The sequence below is a fragment of the Brachyhypopomus gauderio genome, chromosome 14 (assembly GCF_052324685.1).
Source record: "Brachyhypopomus gauderio isolate BG-103 chromosome 14, BGAUD_0.2, whole genome shotgun sequence".
In the NCBI taxonomy this organism is placed as follows: Eukaryota; Metazoa; Chordata; class Actinopteri; order Gymnotiformes; family Hypopomidae; genus Brachyhypopomus; species Brachyhypopomus gauderio.
Window position 1 is genome coordinate 13,258,340 of NC_135224.1, and position 19,563 is coordinate 13,277,902.

A 19,563-nucleotide genomic window follows, 5' to 3' on the forward strand; every position below is an offset into this window, starting at 1 on the left:
TGACCTGAGACTGCAGACTGGAACTGATCTGTGTGTGTGTGTGTGTGTGTGTGTGTGTGTGTGTGTGTGTGTGTCGCAAACCCAATAAACATCTCTACATTCCTCATGCAGTTTTTCTCTCCTATAATTTCGTCTGGCAGGCAGTGTACTGTAGACTAGCTCTTCATTACGGTCCCCATGCAGCACTGGTTTTGTGTGCAGCGTCTAGATCTGTGTGATGGGTTAATACGGCGTGGCGTCCTGTGTTGTGACACGTACTTCTTTTGCTTACGTAGCCACGCTTGCTCAAAATGCTCCCAGTGGATTAAATGCATTTTTGGGATATTTTGGTGAGGAGTGCATTTCTCTGGTGAAGGTGTCCCTCTTTTATGTTGCATAACCATAATGTAATACAGTACTAATAATGGATATTCACAACTCACTCTTCAGTGATGGTGCATCTCATGCAGAATTTATACCAGTTATCTGATGGACTATTTCCATCTTTCTGCAGGATTTTTGATTGCTAACTTTAATTGCAGTTTTAGTCATATAGACACGGGACCAACTGCAAAATGACCCGTCTGATCTGGAAAGATGAACTTGTATTCAGCTTTTTGATTGTATGTCTGGATACCAGGAGGGGAGGTGGGGTGGCGTCTCCACCCAAACTAATCTGCGGTCCTCTAATGTTAAATGTTTAAATGTGTTAAATGGTTGTTTTTGTGCGCCACCGGTCATGTCTTCAGTTAAGCGACCCCGTGTCATTAACGTCTCTGTTTCCACCGTGTTCGTGTCGTTTGACGACGTGAGTGAGCAGCTCCGCTTTGAATGCGCGCTGAGACGCGATTAATTAACGTTCATGATTAATCACGCCGCAGTATTATTTTCATACATTATCTAGTTATCCATGGTTGTTCATAACAAGTGAACCTGTCTTCATTTCCATGATCTGCGTTCCTGAGTAAAACGTTGAACGTTAGTGAGAGCTCTACAAACGGTTACCATCGCAACTATAATTCCGTCTTCAGCCCATGAAAATTTGATATTTAACAATCGTCGGTTTTTGTTTCAAATAATTATATGAAGTCGCTCACAATTTAGATTTAGCCTGACGAGCAATATTTTAAGACTCAACCTGAAGTAGTTTGATAAAGTACACAAACGACATTTCCACAAACTAGCTAGTAAGCCAAGACGCTGCTTCACTTCTATTAGGTCGTCAACCAACAGCCGGTCTCGGTCAGTCAGCTCGGCACAACCTTCACGAATCATCACGGGACGTGTAGGAGAAACCCGTTCATCGTGAAATATTTGAGTGATATTAGCATAGGGGACTGAGCCATTCACTTCTGGGGGACTGCGCAGGCTTACAGGTTGTACTGCAGACGGCCACTAGAGGGCGGCAGACACATGTCGGTTCACCCTCTTGCCCTCTGTGGTCCGGTCCAGTTGTGTTTGGAGTCTGTATTTAAGACGCAAACACGGCATTTTCACACCAGTTCTGGTCCGCTCCACACTACTGTAAATGACGAGACGTCTACATTTTATGTTCGACTGCTTTTCATCAGTTATAAAATGTTTAAATGCCTAAAAAGATGCCACTTATGTGCACTCAAATTATTTTTATTTTTGTTATATAATGTGTAGAAAATACGGCGCGACCATCATTCCCATGACTGCTGTTTTGAAAACTGTATTGAAATGATTTTAAATCGATTTGTCTGTATTTTTGCCCTATTTGATTTTGTATTTGGTTTTATTTTTCCGTACAAAATTGCTAAAGTATTTTATATCCATTATAATGTACAAACAATCGTTGTCTGATAATGAAGTATTACATGAAATATGATGTGGTGGGACCATGAAGCAACGACCTCTTTGGGACTTTTATACTGAAAACAATTCAAAGACAGGAAGATGTACCATATAGCCTACTTGCCAAGGACCCATTGGAAGCAGCAAGCAGGTTTATAAACGTCTAATTTGGTGGGTTAGGGTTATTTTGTTTAGGTGGCTATTTCTGCTCCTACACATTTGAAATTATCTTGAAAATATATCTTCCCACAATTGCAGAGTGTTTTATATTAAAGGCATCTGTTATGTAATATTTTCATTATGTAATTTACATGTAATTTACAGGAAAAATATGTCCGATAAGTATGTTTAAGATGACACACTACACAACAAAAGTATATATCAATTATGTACAAAACATGTTTCTAAACATCTTGCTGAGAATTTGTTAAGGAAAATGATCTATTTTCAGCTAAATGACAATTGCACCACATTTTATAAAGCCACAGCCAATTTATCTGCAAAACACTGAAATTACTTAATTAAAATGTTAACAGGAATTTATGTGTAGGTGTCATTCTTAATGTTTGAATAACTGCAATAGATACTCTCATTTGGAGGTTTTTTTAAACATCCTTGTAAAAATCCTTATACATAATTAACCCATTTATTAAACATATTCAAAACTTGATTGGAGGAGTAAATATTAGATTATAAACACCCAGACCACAAGATGTTTACTGTTTTTCTCAGTTGCTTTGGTACATTTGGTACAGAACTGAAATTCTCAAAACTACCTGTTCAAACTTCACATCATTGTGTCACTTGTGCACATAAAAAACCAGTTTCTTATTTCTTTGAATAAGTTGCAAATGCTTTGGTACATCCATGCATACATCATACAGTGATACTGCAGCATGTACAAACGTGTATGAGCATGCATACATCATAATGCAGTGAAACCAGTATGTATGAACATGTATGAGTGTGCATACATCATACAGTGATGCCAGCATGTACAAACATATATGAGCTTGCAGTAACTGTACCTCACAGTAAACAGTACATCATCATATAGTGATGTACAGTACAGTGAGTGAGTCCTTTACACATGTGCTTTGCCTGTAGGAAAGAAGATCCGGTATGTGTTGTATACGTTTGATGTAACTGTATATTGTCCAAAATGAAAACGCATGTAATTCATAAGTCATTTTGTGTCTCCTGGATATAGTGTAAATGGAATTAGAGGCAAGTGAACCACCTCACAGCTTCATCCACATGGATGAGGCTTCAACCTCACAGCTTCATCAACATGGATGAGGCTTCAACCTCACAGCTTCATCCACACGGATGAGGCTTCAACCTCACAGCTTCATTTGCATGGCCACATACAGGTGATCCTTCTGGCTGCCATGGATACAGCATGTGATGACCTCACAGCATATACCTGCAAGGAGCTTGTTCACATTTCTACATTTGTTTTTTATTTTATTTTTTGTCCTCTGCAGTGCCATATCTTCCTTTCTGTATCTCAATGCCATGGTCTGTCAACAAATTACAGTACAAACAGTAAAAGAGTAAATTTGAATTTTGTCCAGTCTCTTGTAATCAGTCTCCCACATACACTAAAGTGTAACTTGCAATTTACAATAATTGTCATTGAGCAAAATTTTTACCATAGTTTACATCAGAACATCCCTCCAGAGAACACTGTTATATTAACAACAGGACTAAACAATTTGACTTTCTTATCTGTACACAATGCCACAAAGACATGTCATTCTGATGACACTGACATGTTAATTAACACAGATATTTACTTTTAAGAGATTAACTAAAGATTTTGAGCAAAAGACTGAGTTTTCCATGGTGTTTTGCTATTTCTACGAATTGTTGCGACGGAGAAAGACTGTAATATCACCGACTCGCAAAAAGTATGTCTGCTGCCACCTGGTGGCTGATCTGTGGTAGCAGCTGGAGTACATGGGCAAGTTTGGAAAGGGGGTGGGGCCTGGATAAACTGAGCTTCTTGTGTTCTTGAGCTTCTTGAGTGGACTTGTGATTTCTCATTTATACTATTCATTTGTGTTCTGGTACAAAAGGAACAAAAATACATATCTAATTAATTATACACTTTTAATTTAATTAATTTAATAATTAAATTAAATTAAATTAATTTAATTTAATTATTTATACACTTAAGTTAAACTTTTCCATGACAAAATGTCAGTAAATAATGAACCAAGCAAATCTACCAAAGTCTACCAGACAATGCTTAATTTCTTTTTATGTAGAAATGTCAGAATATTACAGCAAAAGGCTTTTACTGCAGTGAGTAATGTAGAGGAGTCCAGATATTCTGGCCTAGATGACTGAGGTGTAAACCTCAGCAACAAACTCCAGGCTTCATTGTTGACTCTTTTGTATTTGGTTTATATAATAATCAGAACCACAGGCTCCTGTCTGCAGCACAGTGTTACAGTGCCAAAACATCTAAAAAAATACGATTCATTCTTGATACATTTCTGATTCACATTTTTATTACATGCCCTCTGAAATATATTGTAGGTTTGTTTGCATCCTACTCAGTTTGAGAAGAATAGTACCGTGAAAGGTGGCGGGTTAGGGTTGTTTTCCTGTGTCATGCCTCCATAACGATCGTGGAGTGGACATTAATGATATAGACTACCCTACTAGTTTTAGCAAATCCAATCAAGTAGGTCATTCTAATGTTTCATGTCATATATGAGGTCAAGCATTAGATCTAGGTACTTTAAATACTTTCAGCAAATATCATATGCAAAATCTCTTATTCGGACGACTAACAATAAAAGATCTCGGTACAATGAGTCGTCGCGTGGCGGAGTCCTCGCCGGGGGGTTGAGCCGGTCTTTAACGTAGCCGCCGTGACGCCGAACACCGTCTCCTCCTCCTGCACGCGCGCCATTGGTCAGTCTTGCATGCAGAAGTCTGCAGCGGAGTGATGATCGCGCGGAGGCAGTGCGGTGTGCCGCTGGCTGACTGTACGCAAGGCCTCGCGTAGCTCACTGACATCTCACTGCCAGGGCGGTCATTTAGTGTGTGGATATGGCACAGAGCGTGAAAATATCTAAAAGGCAGAACTTATACCGATTTGATCAAAGGACCACTGATCAAATCCTCGGTATGGATTTACATGTTTTGCCAACAAGTGGAAGAGTAAGAGCTCAGCTGCACTCAGTACGCCCAATGGTCCAGCTGCCGGGGCGATAGGGGAAGGGGCTTTACGGCAAGACAGGAGAATACGGCCGCTTAACTAATCGCTTTGGTTCCTGAAGACGGAGATGAAGGCTGGCTGAGTGTCCGCTTTTCACGCGTAGGACACTATCGACCGATTTTGGCAAACAAAAAGTCCAAACCTTAAAATGTCGACAATTAAAACACTTTTATTTTAACGCGTCTATCGCAGTGTGGATTACATGCATAGGTTTCAACATGTAAAAGAACGGACATTTGTGAATATGTTGTATTACACTTAATAAAAATACACACGCGTAAACGGCTAAAATACGTACAAAAAAGAAATATATATATTTTTTATTTCTTAGCATCAACCTCCGCCTGTCTCCTTTTTTCTCGCATGTTTTCCCTCGGAGTTCCTCCCCCTGCGGCGCTGGGCGGAGTTTCATACCGAACCAGACGCTCCTTTTGTCGGATTCGTTTCGACTTGACTCCCCGGGGTTTACGGCTAAAAAAATCCGATACTTAAATAGATTACATACAATTAACACGAATACTTTAATGATTGTGAAGACGATTTGACACGAACTATTGGGAAAAGGTGAGTCATACGAAGCTTTTTGCGGCTGTTTTCCACGATTTTCTAATCGTTCGTCCCCGAGTCTTTGTAACATTCATGGCGGCTCCGCAGTGAGGGCTTTGGGGCGAAGAAAGGCTGAAGCGCCCGCTGTAAACTCCGTTTTATAAGAACGATACTACAAACCACAATTTATTAAAGAACACAAGTGGTATACGTACTGAAAATAATATTAATTCACATACATTCCTAATTCGATTCGTATTTTTATGATTAAAGACATTTTCCGAAATGGTTTTAATCTGTTTATTTGACCAATGCTGTGCACGTGTCACTAGTGGACAGAGGTTTGTAGAAGTTTCTGGACACTCTTCGGTTCAAATGCGTTACTGGTATATGAATATTCTTCGCACTTTGGCGAGGCTTGCTCGGTACCGGAGGCGGTCGTGCCAGCGGAAGCTGTGCTGACTCCTGCCGGAACAAGGGCGCCATTACTGGGGTTGAAGGCGGATAATGGTCGGTGCGCTGTTAGATACTACCTGTAAATAATCAGATTTAGTCATTAAGGACGTTAGGTAGTTGGGAATTTTCGTGACGATGAACATTAATAAATCGAGACGGCCGTTATAGTATCACTAAAAAGTTAACTTTTGTACATTTTACTTTGTAGTTGCGACTTTTTGACAGAAGTAAATTAGCGAAACGACGACCGACAGAATTAACACGACGCCTGTGAAACGGTCAAATTTGAGGACTTTTATCGCAGAAGTGACGTCTGGGTTAGGTGACCTTGTGCGCGCGTGGGGATGACACTGTAACCGGGAAACCGGTGTCTCGTGCGGGTCGCTGCGCAGCAACGCGAGGACAAATGGGCGCGGGAAGGAAGACTTGTGTCCGACCGGGCCCGTGGGGCTGACCGGGCCCTTTTCCACGTCCTCACACGTTTACTCGTTCCGTCAATACAGAGAACGGACATTAACGCTAACGGACACACGCATGATTTATTAAAGAATCCGCTCAGATCTGCAGCCCTCCCGTTATCCCGGTGCGCCCGTGTGGCTGTCCTGCCAACTGAGATACTAACTGGGTTCTTGTTCATGTTTTGGTCCCAACGCCCAGACATTTGTTGACTGCATGACAGAGATGTCGGCATCCGTACTTCATATAAATCATGTCTGGACCAGTCCCAGCGTGGCGAGATCTGCCTGGTCTCCTAGTGATCACTTCACAGGAGAATATTAGAGATCTGCCTGGTCTCCTAGTGATCACTTCACAAGAGAATATTAGAGATCTGCCTGGTCTCCTAGTGATCACTTCACAAGAGAATATTAGAGATCTGCCTGGTCTCCCAGTGATCACTTCACAAGAGAATATTAGAGATCTGCCTGGTCTCCTAGTGTTCACTTCACAGGAGAATATTAGAGATCTGCCTGGTCTCCTAGTGATCACAAGAGAATATTAGAAATCTGCCTGGTCTCCTAGTGATCACTTCACAGGAGAATATTAGAGATCTGCTTGGTCTCCTAGTGATCACTTTACAGGAGAATTTTAAAGATCTGCCTGGTCTCCTAGTGATCACTTAACAGCAGAATATTAGAGATCTGCTTGGTCTCCTAGTGATCACTTAACAGGAGAATATTAGAGATCTGCCTGGTCTCCTAGTTATCACTTCACAGGAGAATATTAGAGATCTGCCTGGTCTCCTAGTTATCACTTCACAGGAGAATATTGGAGATCGGCCGGGTCTCCTAGTGATCACAAGAGAATATTAGAGATCTGCCTGGTATCCTAGTGATCACTTCACAGGAGAATATTCGAGATCGGCCGGGTCTCCTAGTGATCACAAGAGAATATTAGAGATCTGCCTGGTATCCTAGTGATCACTTCACAGGAGAATATTAGAGATCTGCCTGGTTTCCTAGTGATCACTTCACAAGAGAATATTAGAGATCTGCCTGGTCTCCTAGTGATCACTTCACAGAAGAATCTCATGTCACAGGTTGCTCTTTCTTAAACACAGAACCGTGTTCCCGACCCTTAACGTCGGGTCTGCACGCTGCTGGTCTGTGAACACAGCATCGTCGCTTCGGACAGTATGACAATTTATACGGATCATGTACATCATCTGGACGGAAAACAGCTTGGAGGCAGGGCTTGGATTTGACATTTGATGTAGCATTACAGAAATCAATCAATGCGGTTTTTTTATCTTTGGAAAACTTTGAAAAGTGATTGTTTTACTCTTATATATGTTTTTACAGTTATTTTAAAAATACAAAGAAGCACATGGGCCTTTTATATATTGACAGTATTGTAAATTGTGTTTGTGTAATCTTAGTATTATTATTTTTTATCTTGCTATGGCGTCACGCAGGTCTCTGGTTTTCTGTAGCAGCATTCTGGCGTTCCAGTGCTGTCAACATGAATGGCAGCAGTGCTGTGTCTGGTACCCAAGCTGGGCGCATCAAAATGGAGTCTGGTAGGCTTGCTAGAATAGCTTTGGTACATTATAGTTACTCTATGCATATAATGTTGGCATTATGATATGTAATCACGTATTAATAATACTAATCCTTATCTTACGCCAGTGATGAAATCTTAAGACCGATCCTGAGTGTGTGTGCTCCTGTTAGATGTGGATGCGTGGAATAAGGAGGCATGTCTGATGCTACTGGAGAGGATCAGGAGTATTTTGCCGGATGGCGACACTATGAAGTACAAGACCACGGAGTCTCATTTTGACTGGGAGAAAGTTGGTTTTGGAAATTTCACTGGGGACATGTGTAAGCAGAAATGGCAGAAGGTTTCTACAGAGGTGAGATAACTGCCCATGCATTTATTTAGCAAATAACTGACAAGAATAAATAATTTTTAGTACAGGATCTCAAACTGATGGCTGTAGACGTCAGTTTAATGGTTGTAGGTATCAATATAATGGCTATAGGTGTAAATATAATGAGAGTTTTGTTTTAAAGGTTGAAAACAATATTTCTAGGGTTAGGTTAGGGTCAGTGTTTGGGTTACTGTTAGATAAATAAAAAATGCTCATTACCCACACACAAATGCATAATTTTTTATTGCTTCATAATTAGGTGCGGAAATACAGAACAATGACGGAACTTATCGTTGATGCAATAGAATATGTGAAAAACCCTTACAAAGGAAAGAAACTGAAGGTATTTGTGTTTTTTTTTTTAACACATGCATACATTTTTTATTTTTATTTTAGATTGATGAACTCTCAGTGACATCACATTAGTCTTAGGCTAAGCATTTCTCACTGTGGTATGATTGTTTTGTGTTCATTTCAGACACATCCAGAATTTCCGAAGAAGCCCCTCACACCCTACTTTCGCTTTTTCATGGAGAAGAGAGCGAAGTATGCAAAGATCCACCCAGAGATGAGCAACCTGGATCTCACCAAGATTCTGTCCAAGAAATACAAAGAACTCCCTGAAAAGAAAAAGGTTGAGGCTCAAATTTGAATGGATAGTTTGAGCTTTCGGAAGCCGTAGCAGTTGTGACATGTTCTGCATTTTACAATAACAGATGTTCTGATTTTTCAGCTAAAATACATTCAGGAATTCCAGAGGGAGAAGGAGTCATTTGAGAAGAACATGGCTCGGTTCAGGTAAGTGCTCTCCTTCCCCCACTTTAGAATTAACCAACCTGATTGAAAGAGGATAAATTTAAGGCCCTCTCCTGTGTCTAGAGAGGACCATCCTGAGTTGATAGAAGAGCGCAAAAAGTCGGACCTCCCAGAGAAACCCAAAACCCCTCAGCAGTTATGGTACAACCATGAGAAGAAGACTTTTATGAAGATTCACCCAGATGTACGTATTTTGCTTGAACAAACTCAAAGGGCAAACAAACAACAGCGTTCAGCTAATGCCTGTGCTTGCGTGAACATCTAGGTGAGTCAGAAGGAGCTAAAGGAAGCTTTGCGTCGACAGTGGTCTCAGCTTTCAGACAAGAAACGGCTAAAATGGATCAGCAAAGCCCTGGAGCTGCAGAAACACTACGAGGTCTGTACAGCACAGTAAAGGTACCAACACAGTACATGTCACGAAGATCTCAGCACGAAAGGTTCAACATGAAGGTCTCAACACTGATTAAGAAGGAGCCATTACATTTTTTTCTCTCCAAATGTTCCTCCCAGGACAGCATGAGGGCGTACCACGAAGCTCACCCAGACTCAAACTCCGATGAGCACATCAAGTCTGTCCTGACCAAAGCTGAGCGGCAGCTTAAGGACAAGTTTGATGGCCGGCCTACCAAGCCCCCGCCGTAGGTGTTTTGGGCTCCAGGAGCTTGAGAACGTCTCTACAAGTTGAATTTGTCACAACTAACATATGTTTGAGCTAATAGGGCTACACTAATCTCTAAAACCGCTTCTGGGTTTTCACTTGGAAAACATTAATTTGAATTGGTTTGTGAGTTGGGCTTCATATTTTCATTGTATGCAGTAGCAGTAAAGACCCAGCACAAGACCCGTTGTAGTCGTGAAGAAGACATTGTGCTGAAGGCACCAGTCTGGCCCTAAACAGGTTCTTCTGTTCTGCAGGAACGGATACTCCCTCTACTGCGCTGAGCTTATGGTGAACATGAAGGACGTTCCCAGTACAGAGAGGATGGTGCTGTGCAGCAAGCAGTGGAAGATGATGACCCAGAAGGAGAAGGACATGTTCCAGAAACGCTGCGAGCAGGTCAGTGTGCGCACACCACTGAGCACCATCAGCTGTGGGACGGGAGGAGGTGGTTCCTGGACTGGTGGTGACCGAAGCCTGTCAGCAAGCAATGTGGTGTGTGCTTGTACATCCAGGACGTTTTTTTTGCATCGTAATCGCTAAACATCATTTTTGTCTCATCAGAAAAAGAAGCAGTATGAGATCGATCTCCAAAGGTTTCTTGAGGTAACAAATGATGTTCACTTCGTTTTGCAAGAAAAAAAGAAGGTAATATGTGGCATTTTTAAAATGGGGGTGTTCTGCTGTCCCTCCCTGCGCAGACCCTGCCAGAAGAGGAGCGGGACCGGGTCCTGACGGAGGAGAAGCTCGGAGGCACCAAGCTGGGCGTAGCAATAGCAGGCAGCCCTCTTCAGGCCAAGTCCCCTTCAAGCAAGGTCTGTCCCTGATTTAGCGCTAGCACATCCCTGGATGCTGTTGAAAGATGCGGTTATGGACTCTGGATAATCCGACGTCACTCGTGACACCACAGGACCGCTGCCGTGACCAGGAGCTGGACCAGTGGGTACACGGGCTTCCCAAAGACAAACGAGATGTCAAGAAGAAGGCGCGTCTCCCTGAGACACCCAAGACTGCTGAGGAGATGTGGCAACAGAGTGTGATAGGAGACTACCTGGCCAAGTACAGGGTGAGCTGCCTAGACCTTAGAACACAGATGGAGAAGATGTCTGTTTGCCTGGACAAACATCTAAATATGCACACGACCCACTCCATATTGACCTGGAAGGTGTAATGAAGAAGAGTTATATCACACAGGAACTGAATGCTGTTTCCTACAGAGCGATCGGAAGAAAGCTCAAAATGCCATGGAGGCGACATGGAAAGCCATGGAAAAGAAAGAGAAGATCCCTTGGATTAAGAAGGCAGCAGAGGACCAGAAGCGATACGAGGTTCAGTACCGGACCGTGGTCAGTGACAAGCTGCTTTGACCACTGTCCTCTTGTCCGTGCTGAAGAATGTCCTAACGCCGGTCACCCTCTAGCCTTGTTTCCCCCCAGAGCAGGGCAGAGGGGCTCTGACTGGATCATTCTGGATCATTCTCTCTTCCAGTTCAATGTTCTATCACTGAAACTGTATAGTGCTGGATCAATATGTGACTTGTGGCCATCGCCCTGTTTAAAAACATGTGTCCTCCTTTCAGACCTGTACTACCAGTGATGTTTCATCGTGAACCTGACATTTGAATTTCATTTTTTCTCTAAGTTGTTTTGGTCTGCTCATGTTAGTCTGTGAGAGCACCATACAATACAAAGTTTTGTGTGCGTTTGCTCGCGCGTTGTGTCAGTGTGTTGTTTGAGTGTCTCATGACTGGAAGATCTGCTGATGCTTTGGTGTGATTACAGAGAGAGCTGCTGGAGATGAAGACGTTGCCTTCAGCACAGGGACAAAGGAAGCCCAAGTTTGATGGAGAGCCCAAGAAGCCTCCCGTGTGAGTGGCTCATCTTTGTCCACATCGTGTTTTATGAGCACACTGGGTGTATGAGAACCACGCTGGGTGTATGAGAACCACGCTGGGTATATGAGAACCACGCTGGGTGTAGGAGAACCACGCTGGGTGTAGGAGAACCACGCTGGGTGTAGGAGAACCACGCTGGGTGTATGAGAACCACGCTGGGTGTAGGAGAACCACGCTGAGTGTAGGAGAACCACGCTGGGTGTAGGAGAACCACGCTGGGTGTAGGAGAACCACGCTGAGTGTAGGAGAACCACGCTGAGTGTAGGAGAACCACGCTGGGTGTATGAGAACCACACTGGGTGTAGGAGAACCACGCTGGGTGTAGGAGAACCACGCTGGGTGTAGGAGAACCACGCTGGGTGTATGAGAACCACGCTGGGTGTATGAGAACCACGCTGGGTGTAGGAGAACCACGCTGAGTGTAGGAGAACCACGCTGGGTGTATGAGAACCACGCTGAGTGTAGGAGAACCACGCTGAGTGTAGGAGAACCACGCTGGGTGTATGAGAACCACGCTGAGTGTAGGAGAACCACGCTGGGTGTAGGAGAACCACGCTCCATGTCACTCACACTCCACCCTTCACCTGCAGGAGTGGCTACCAGATGTTCTCCCAGGAGCTGCTGACCAGCGGTGAGCTGAACCATTTCAGCCTGAAAGAGCGCATGGTGGAGATCGGCAAGCGCTGGCACAAGCTGACCCAGAGTCAGAAGGACCGGTACAAGAAACAGGTGGAGGAGCAGCAGATGGACTACAAGGCTGAGCTGGAAGCCTGGGTGAAGGTGAGCCTGCTTTCCTAACACCAGAGTCTCCGCACAACACGCCGCTTCAGTGTCTTGAACGCTGGTGGACGGGTAATAATTCTGTTTTCCTCCTTCTTTCCTTCGCAGTCTCTCTCTCCTCAGGAACGGGCCATTTATAAAGAGTTTTCTTCTACGGTGAGTGTCCTGATGGTCGGTCATTTTATATGCTTGTGATTCTTGTTCATTAACACAAGTGTAGCTCATTGTGAGGCATTTTGTAAGTGTTTACCATCATGTTTACCATCATGTCCATGTAGTACTTTTTTTGCAACACAGTACTGCATGTGCAGTATTCCCGCTGTTAAATTAGCCAAGGCTTTGTATAAAGGCAGTTTTGAAGCTAATTAATGCAAAATTAACTTTTGTTTTCTGTGTTTTGTTGTAATTCCCATTGGGAACGGTGCATTTCTCAAATCCTGGTGCCCTGACATGAGGCGGTCATGTTCAGTGGGCTGCTCTGTGGGGCTACTAATCTTTGCTTTGAGCTTGAACTTTTGTTTTTTCCTGTGTTCTTTTTGTTTTTTGTTTGTTTGTTTTCCTCTGCACCCCGTCCCCCCCTCCCCCTCCCCTTCCTCTTCTGTGTGCCCACAGAAACGACGGAGTACAACCAAAGCTCGAGGTCCAGGCACGAAGGTTCGAGTCACCAAGGGGAAGGCGGTAGGTTCCAGAGCCCCGGCACTGGGGGCCGGGGGGGGCAAACGTTCCATGGCGTACCGCGCCAAGGTAACGCCCGCTCTCTCTGGGCAACACGCCCAACATGGTCAAACACTGAACTGTAACTGAAAATATTCTGTTAACAAACTGCAAAGACTGTTGTGTTGTATAGCAAATATTATGGCAAAACTGTAGACATGAGATCAACTTAATCCTGTAGAAAGGTGTGGACTAAAGAGGCCATGATTGGCTGTCTGTGAGTATCTGAAGGAGCAGGAGAACTTTAACTGCTTGTTAGAGAAAATTGTGACTGTGGTTTCCAGCAGGACACATCAGATTCAGATGAAGACGACGATAAGACCGACTCGTCAGACTCTGAAGATGAAGAAGAGTCCTCTGGTAGCACAGATACTGATGACGACGATGACGATGACGATGAGGTGAACACAGTCCAATACACTTAGGTTAACTTAGACTACAGTTGCCCAACAACTGTGCATGTGTGTGTGCATGTGTGTAACTAGGTGTAGCTGGTGTGTGGACTCCTGGCTGCAGTTGCTATGGTGTTTTGAAGTGATGGTGCTCCAGAATTCGGTTCATGTACTTGAAGGACTGTGAACACATGTCTCCACTGTTATTAACAAAATTACATAAACCACTACATGAAGCACGAAGGAAGAAACTCGTGGATGTTTTTGGAGTTGCACAACATAATTTGTAGCCAGATTTTGACCGCGAATCTCAGTCAGGTTGAGCTGCCTGGTTGTAGTGTGCAGATGTTCGGTTATAGTGGAGGGTAATGGGAGAAGCATCAGCACGGCCTGTAATCCAGATCTGAGATGATGGAAAGTTCTTCCTCTCAATGTAATCTGAATTATTCTGCTCAGTGTCTCAAGTCTGACTGGGCCTGTCATTCAGTTAAAAGTGAAAGCATGAAAGCTAAAACACGTAACAAATGAACACAAAAAGCAAAGCAGTGGACTTCTACAGCAGAGAGTAGAATAGAGGGTTAGGATTAGGGTTAGGAGTTACGGGTTAAGATTAGGGTTAGGGGTTAAATTAGGGTTTCCCTTTCCTTTTTTAAGCAAAGTTGATAGCACAAACATTGAAAGCAGCATGCTGTATATTTCCGTATTTACAACTGTGTTTCCCTGGTAACATGAGGTCCGTGTTTAGTCACACGTTCAATAGCAGAGTGTCAGTCAGACAGAAGGGATTTGTGTGATGGTTCATTGGGGGAAGGCATAAGAATGAAATATAATTCAAAAATCAACTGTAGAAGTGTTGAAAAACATTGATATAGTTGAAGTCATAAACGTTTTTGCCTTGTGCCTTACAGAACGACGATGATGAGGATGATGAAGATGATGACCAATCAGACGGCTCAAGCAGTTCATCCTCAGAAGACAGCAGTGACTCTGATTCAGACTAAGGAAACCCGCCCCCTCAAAGAGGGGGCTGTGCAGGACACACCCCCTAGCAACCCCTCCCTGAACGCTTGGGAGGGAGCCAGTAGCTGTGAGAACACAGCATTCGATAAAAGCATCTCTCTTTCTCTGTCTCTCTCTTTCTCTTGGTCTCTCTCTCTGTCTGTCTCCCTCTCTCTCTGTCTCTCTCCCTCTCTCTCTCTCTCTCTCTCTCTCGAAGGGTAACGGCTCTTTTCCTTCAATATGTCCACTTCAGACTTAGTCAATTGGGCATCTTCTGTTATTAAAGAGCTGTGTTACCTGTGTGTTTATTGAAGCATTTTTTATTGCCTTTATATAGGTTTGTTATTAAATCTGTGTTGCTTGTTTCTTTTTTCTTTTTTAAATAAGTATTTGATAAAGTTTTTTGTTGTTTTTTGGAAATGTTAAATGCATCAGCCTTGGGGTTGTGTTGACGGCGAGCGGAGGAGGTTTGGGGCGGACGATGTTGAGAATGTGTCAGCTGCCTGTGTGTGTGTGAAGGTCAGAGGCTGTGACGCTGCTCTAGTCTTGTTTGGTCAGATTTTGGACAGATCCTCCACAATAAATGCACTTTTCTCTTTTAGTTCTTGGTGTGTGCTCTAAAGTGTTACGTAAAGCACGTTCTCAGGTCTACAACGCCACAGCCCACAGAGGTCTGCATCGTGCAGGACTCCACACCATGCAAAAGCGCATTCAGATAATTAACCACAATACAACATGTAATGACGATTCCTGTTCAAACACCAAATCGAGCTGCAATTTCCTTCCTTGGAGAGTAATAGAAGGTCCACAGTGGCAGCCCGAGCATTGTGATTGGTCCCAGAGGTCATACCACACTGGATGAATAGTTCAACCAAATTTACCCGATTTTTTCGTTGTTAACATTAAACACCACTTGAATGAACCTCCTGGCAAATTAACACCGTCTTGGATGTCGGTGATAATAAAACTTGCTGAAACTTGATTGAAAACCTGTTTCAACCCCACGCACGGTCACAATCAACAAAGTGCGTCTTGTGGCCTAAGATCATCCCCTAAATCTTGCTTTGAAGGCTATGAAGAGCAGTCTCGTTGGAGCTGTGATAGGAAAGTTAGGGGTTAAACGTCTGCGGGGTCAGCCGCTCCTCTCAGATCCTGTCCGCTGCAGGACCGTCCGACCTGCACACATGGCGGACATTCGCTTCCTGTCCAAACGCTGATCCAGTCGCCAGACTCCAGATGGAGAAGATCAACGCGCACATTCCAGTCTCACGGAAACTACCCTAGACGCGTGTGATTTTTGCTTTTTTTTACACCCCACGGTTATAGTGCAACATGGAGTGAACATGGTGGCGCTGGGAAACTCGAAGCTTAACGCGCGGTGTGATTTACATTTACTTCTAAAGCGAACACGGGGCGACCCCACAGCAGTCTCGGTAAGTTATTAGGCGGGGTCTTCAACCCAATGGCAAATACTGTTGCACATTTGATAGAAGCAACTTTTCGCCATGTGGTTTAGACCCCTTAAACGAGGGCTGTGGGAGTGAATGTGTTTTACAGCTTCTGAGGTATAAGTATTAGAGTTCGGCTATAAGACGTTACAGGACACGTAACTGCGCAGTTAAATAGCGCTCCCACTCTTTGTTATATTTCCTTCGCTTTTACCTACTTAAATGGACTCAAGATGCCTTACTCGGGTTTTCAAATGTTTCAAAGCAGGTTTTATTGCGGAGGTGACCGGACAGTCATGAGGGGCTCTTCCTCGCGCTTGTCCAGTGTTTCTTCTAGGGATTCATTATGGAACCGGTGAGTGTGCACTCACTCCTGGAGTGGTGTGAGGTGGGGTGTGATATATGATGTAATATAGAGCACTTTATTAACTGGGCTTGAACAGAATGAAGTTCAAGAAGATTTAAACATTTATATCTTACGGTTAGTGTTATGGTTTAGGGTTAGTGTTAAGGTTTAGGGTTAGTGTTAGGGTTATGGTTTTGGGTTAGTGCTGGGGTTTAAGGGTTGTTATTAGTTTTGGGGTTCTAGTGTTAGTGTTAGTGTTATGGTTTAGGGTTAGTGTTGGGGTTTTAGGGTTAGTGTTGGGGTTTAAGGGTTAGTGTTGGGGTTTAAGGGTTAGTGTTATGGTTGAGTGTTAGTGTTATGGTTGAGTGTTAGTGTTATGGTTGAGTGTTAGTGTTATGGTTGAGTGTTAGTGTTATGGTTGAGTGTTAGTGTTATGGTTTAGGGTTAGTGTTATGGTTTAGGGTTAGTGTTATGGTTTAGGGTTAGTGTTATGGTTTAGGGTTAGTGTTGGGGTTTAAGGGTTAGTGTTAGTTGTAGTTAGCCTGCAGTTGTACCGTTTTCTCACTGAAGGGCACGCAGACTCATTTTACATGCAGTTCAGTGTGTCGCCTCCAGATTTTCATTAAATATCTGTTACCCCGATCTTTCCCGCTGTCATGCACTTGACTGACGCGAGGGACGCGGTTGCTGCCCCGTTGTTATTACAAAAGGTCAGGTTTCTTTATAGAAAGTAAGATTTTCCTGGCTGCAATTTAGTGTTTAATAACATGTTTATTTATGACTATGACGCACATTATCCACATTTATAACAAACCGTTTTGGTAATATCACAGTCTATGCAGGCTACAGGCAGCCCAGCGGTTCTGATATACAGTACATGAGTACTGTAGCACTTAATAAGAGATAAGAGCACTTAATATCGTTCCTTTATTATTGGTCCTTATTATAATCATTATTATCACTGTTTTATGCACTCAGGCATACAGCGAGCAGCAATTTGTTCTTCAGTAGCGTAAAATAACAATAATATTCTCGAATGTAACACAAGTAGGTATAAAAGAACAGTTTGAAGGCCATTACCAAACTTAACATTCACCATCAAATCCGAAGAATACCTTGCTGTGCTGGCGCATGCGCAGACGCTCTCCGCGTTTACGTTCGTCATCGACGGTGGGAGGAGATGAGTGCGCGTGCACGCGCCGGTGTCAGAACGCACGGACCGACCGCGCTAGAGGAAAGCGGAGGGGAGAGAAAGAAAAGCGGAGCAGCTCGGAATGAAGCCGCCGCAGACGGGAGAGGACTAGTTAGGAACGGCAACAAAAGGATTGTGCGAGGTGGTTTAATCGGCGGGTCGTGAACGGGCGTTTTGTTTGAGCCACCGAGCATCTCGTATTGGGAGACTAAAGAAAACGGTCCGGTTCGTCTCTAGTTGGGCTCGAGCGTGCAATTAAGCAGGAAAAACGGGAAGGACGTGGAAATTACACGCAGCGATCGTCTCTGAACGGCGAGGAAGGCGGCTGCACCGCATGCTGCAGGATAAGCCGCTTTGAGCTCTGACTCGCCACCCTTTCCTGCTCAAAGACAGACCTCTGTGTCCTGTACCGGTTTTTGTAATTAATGGTGCTGCATCTCTGAAGATAATCTCTTCCGTTTTTTACCGGCCGATCGTCTTCTAAGGATGCCGGATCAGATATCTGTGTCCGAGTTCCTCTCGGAGACGACTGAGGATTACAACTCCCCGACCACGTCGAGTTTCACCACCCGCCTGCAGAGCTGTCGGAACACGGTCAGCGTGCTGGAGGAGGTAAGGCCGCTCCTTCGTTATCAGGTAACCCGCAGTGTTGCTTGCAGGAGAAAAAAAATGAACCGAGGGGCTTTTACGTGCACCAGTTAATCGTTTGGCGTAAGCACTTGGCCATGTGTTACGACCGATCATTTATAATTGACTTTTATCGTGAGGCTGCACGCGACCTCACCGGTTGCCACTAGTCCAGTGGACATGCATTTACTACAATAAACGTGCATGACTACAATAAACGTGCATGACTACAATAAACCTTGGTTTTGCGACGGTGATGAGGTTTGGCATGCGAAAGAGCCTTCCAATGAAACATTTATCATTTATGCAGCTTTCAGTTACATTAACCAAAATAAATTAAATAAATAAACCATAGTATACATTTTTATTGATCTAAAATCTAAACCTTTCCATGCTATGTGCAAGATGTAGATTAGATTATAGGCTATACTCGAATAACGGTCTTCTTTAGAGCAAATAACAGTCACTTGTTATTGTACTGGTGTGTAGTAGATCAAAGATCGCACAGTGTCCGGTCCTGTGAAGCGCAGACGTCGTTACTGTATCATGAGGTACACGTGAGGTACGAGAACATGGCAGAGTCGAGATTTGACGCAATCTTGACGTTTCCAATATAGGACCTACTGTACAGCAACGATACTGTGTGAAGGAGCAAAGCATTCAGAATAATAGGATTGTAACTACAGCTGTTGTGTATCGTTGTCCGGTTGCATTTTCTGTATTTGTTTTGCCTCGTTGAAAATGAAACCAATCTGATACACGTTACAATACAGCAGCCACTGGAGTGCTCTTGCTGGGACCCACTCTTTGATTCAAGTCACCTTGTAATGAGACCCTCCGCAATTAATTAGTGAATGACCGCAAATGCAGTGGAACGCACATGGACACAGATGGGCTAATGGTTGTCATGACCTATTTGTTGGTGATGTTTATTCATGAACATGCTCTTGAGAAGTGACACAAATGTGCTAAGTAGTCCAGGAGAAGCAGGAGGCAGCCTCTGGCTTACTGAAGCTCTGTTAACATTCACATGTACTGCCATGTATTGTCATGTATTGTCATGCTGTGGTTTGTATAACTGCACTCGTAGATGCTCTCCGTGTGTGTTACTCTAAACTGTTCATGTTAAGTCAGATTGATTCTTGATCTGAAGTGACGGTGCTTTGAAGTGAATAAGCAGTCTACCTCAGTTCTGGCCTTTGAAATGTTGCCTTGACATGAACGAGCATTGCAGAAGATCACAGTGTGTGTGATCAGCATTGGGCTCAGAGTTAGTTCACTGTGTGTGTGTG

The 19,563-nt window shown here is 43.7% G+C and overlaps 2 protein-coding genes and 1 long non-coding RNA gene across 12 annotated transcripts in view; 2 read left to right on the top strand and 1 right to left on the bottom strand.

Moving 5' to 3' along the window:
• Nucleotides 1-5,426: 5,426 nt before the first annotated feature.
• ubtfl (upstream binding transcription factor, like) lies at nucleotides 5,427-15,259 on the top strand. Of its 8 annotated transcripts, none has more exons than XM_076972612.1 (20): nucleotides 5,427-5,596; nucleotides 7,947-8,051; nucleotides 8,206-8,387; nucleotides 8,665-8,748; nucleotides 8,884-9,039; nucleotides 9,139-9,203; nucleotides 9,285-9,405; nucleotides 9,487-9,597; nucleotides 9,732-9,859; nucleotides 10,137-10,278; nucleotides 10,444-10,485; nucleotides 10,581-10,694; nucleotides 10,790-10,945; nucleotides 11,097-11,225; nucleotides 11,661-11,746; nucleotides 12,364-12,553; nucleotides 12,662-12,709; nucleotides 13,166-13,297; nucleotides 13,552-13,668; nucleotides 14,568-15,259. In XM_076972612.1, exons 2-20 carry the CDS (start codon nucleotides 7,994-7,996, stop codon nucleotides 14,658-14,660), a joined length of 2,154 nt encoding a protein of 717 aa, XP_076828727.1. In that variant the 5' UTR covers nucleotides 5,427-5,596; nucleotides 7,947-7,993; the 3' UTR covers nucleotides 14,661-15,259. The 8 variants fall into 8 exon arrangements, with proteins under 8 accessions (XP_076828727.1, XP_076828728.1, XP_076828729.1 ...); XM_076972613.1 differs by having other exon boundaries at nucleotides 7,965-8,051; XM_076972614.1 differs by having other exon boundaries at nucleotides 7,968-8,051.
• Nucleotides 5,865-6,490, bottom strand: LOC143474937 (uncharacterized). The gene is made up of 2 exons (XR_013120888.1): nucleotides 6,362-6,490; nucleotides 5,865-6,111 (listed from the first exon to the last, which is right to left on the bottom strand). It is a non-coding gene; the product is annotated as an uncharacterized LOC143474937 (long non-coding RNA).
• A 458-nt stretch (nucleotides 15,260-15,717) lies between the features above and the next one.
• Nucleotides 15,718-19,563, top strand: part of asap1a (ArfGAP with SH3 domain, ankyrin repeat and PH domain 1a) — a 50,559-nt gene continuing 46,713 nt past the window's right edge. The window contains exons 1-3 of one of the 3 annotated variants that reach the window (XM_076972607.1): nucleotides 15,718-16,091; nucleotides 16,372-16,461; nucleotides 18,130-18,256. In XM_076972607.1, coding sequence (XP_076828722.1) covers nucleotides 16,403-16,461; nucleotides 18,130-18,256 — 186 coding nt within the window. In that variant the 5' untranslated portion in view covers nucleotides 15,718-16,091; nucleotides 16,372-16,402. The remainder of the gene's footprint in view (nucleotides 16,092-16,371; nucleotides 16,462-18,129; nucleotides 18,257-19,563) is intronic. The other 2 variants (XM_076972605.1, XM_076972606.1) reach the window with 2 other exon arrangements.

What these genes read in the sequence shown, in the direction of transcription:
- ubtfl (XM_076972612.1), top strand. Translation starts at nt 7,994, where the DNA reads ATGAATGGCAGCAGTGCTGTGTCTGGTACCCAAGCTGGGCGCATCAAA. An exon ending in ACAAAGGAAAGAAACTGAAG is followed by an intron (nt 8,749 to 8,883) that starts GTATTTGTGTTT and finishes TGTTCATTTCAG; the next exon opens with ACACATCCAGAATTTCCGAA. An exon ending in TCCAGAAACGCTGCGAGCAG is followed by an intron (nt 10,279 to 10,443) that starts GTCAGTGTGCGC and finishes TTGTCTCATCAG; the next exon opens with AAAAAGAAGCAGTATGAGAT.